Below are 1,632 nucleotides of genomic sequence, written 5' to 3'. Positions count from 1 at the left end.
CCGAACACGAGCGAACAAACTGTTGTTCGTGTTCGGCTCGTTTACATTTCGAGCTTAAAAATTTGTTCGTGTTCGGCTCATTAGACTTAACGAACGAGTCGAACACGAGCTGCTTAACGAGCCGAACACGAGCTGTTCACTAACAACGAGCCAAATTGACAGCCCTAATTATAACACCCTATTTATATCTTCTTATTAACATGCAACTTATTCAACTAACATTATGGAATTTCAATTTTAAATGGGTGAATTAAGTGAAGACACCAAGATTATGGTTAACAAAATGACTTACTGTCAGACAATCATAGTTACTTACATTACGCCCTATTAAAAAACTAATTAAAACAGATGAAAAAGAAATCATTACAACTGCAAATGGCGATGCTATTCCGACATCATTGATAAACTTATTTTCCCAAAAATTTTCAAAATGCTACGAAGCAGTATTGATGGTGGTGGGGTGGTTTGCTTTCATGATCCAGGAGAATTTAAAAATTGTTCTTTAAGATATTTACCTTTTAATACATTAATGCAGTAATGAAAAATATTCATGCTGATGGTGGTAGACAAGTAAATTCATATATTTAAAACAATACATAGTAAAATTCCCAAAAAGTATATAGAATTCACTAGAAAATATATCAATACTTGCGGCGAGAGTATATATTTATTGGCTAAATTGCTTGATTAATTGCCAGTATTATAAAACCTAGGCCCATAAAGAAAACAATTTATAAAACCTAGGTCCAAAAAAAAAAAAAAACCATGCAAATTCAAGATAAAAAAAAAAGAATATTTCCAGTCGTGGTTGTTTTCATACCCTAAAGGTACACATATGAGTTATAAAATTAAGGAAGATTTACATACATACCACTCAATTCATAGATATTTACATATCTAAACTTTTACATAACACCTTACCCATGCATGAAAAGGTGTATTTCACTTTTTAAAAATTAAAAAGGCTGTACTTTTTATGTAATATAAAATATTTGTGTGGTATAAATGTGGCAAACAAAATTTAGAAGTTAAATATGTGAATACATAGGAATTGAGTGGTATGTATGTAAATGATCCAAAAATGAATTAAGAGTTCTACCTGTTGCCCAGAACCAATATGTTGAATGTGTATACTTCGGTGGAAACAAGAACACCAATACTGGGATTGCAATGCATGGAATAAAATGGAAGATGATGCATAACCTGAGGTCATCAAAGGTCCTAAAATTGCACAATCAAACAACTATATTAATCTTCTTCAATAACTAAGAAACCACAATAAAATTAGAGAAGCTCACCCACCTTTCAATTGTGGCACTAACAAAAACAAGCATCAGAAGAGAAATCAAACAAGATATTCCAACACGCTCATCCAATCTCTCAATAACCAGGTTAGACAAAAGAGAAATGGTAGAAATCATCATCTGCATCAAATAAAATATTCCCACAAAGAATGTTGAATAGGAACAATTTGGGAAATGCAAGCAAAATTAACAAATTTATTAGATCATCATAAACCAAATAAATAAGAGCATAAAATATATGTTTTATAAAAATGATACATAAATTGCAGAAACAACATCAAAACCAATTGGCAAGGTTAGGAAAGAAAATGGGAGCAGATGAAGCAGT

At 31.4% G+C, this 1,632-nt stretch overlaps 1 protein-coding gene across 9 annotated transcripts in view; it reads right to left on the bottom strand.

Moving 5' to 3' along the window:
* Window positions 1-1,632, bottom strand: part of LOC110033745 — a 21,374-nt gene that overhangs the window by 9,797 nt on the left and 9,945 nt on the right. For 8 of the 9 annotated variants that reach the window (XM_020737818.1, XM_020737813.1, XM_020737820.1 and 5 more), the window contains 2 exons: window positions 1,303-1,424; window positions 1,100-1,221 (listed from right to left, as the gene is read on the bottom strand). In XM_020737818.1, coding sequence (XP_020593477.1) covers window positions 1,100-1,221; window positions 1,303-1,424 — 244 coding nt within the window. The remainder of the gene's footprint in view (window positions 1-1,099; window positions 1,222-1,302; window positions 1,425-1,632) is intronic. The other variant, XM_020737819.1, reaches the window with a different exon arrangement.

Source organism: Phalaenopsis equestris, unplaced genomic scaffold (assembly GCF_001263595.1).
Source record: "Phalaenopsis equestris unplaced genomic scaffold, ASM126359v1 Scaffold001273, whole genome shotgun sequence".
Classification (NCBI taxonomy): domain Eukaryota; kingdom Viridiplantae; phylum Streptophyta; class Magnoliopsida; order Asparagales; family Orchidaceae; genus Phalaenopsis; species Phalaenopsis equestris.
The sequence above is the reverse complement of the archived record's forward strand: the minus strand, read 5'-3'. Positions and strand labels throughout refer to the sequence as shown.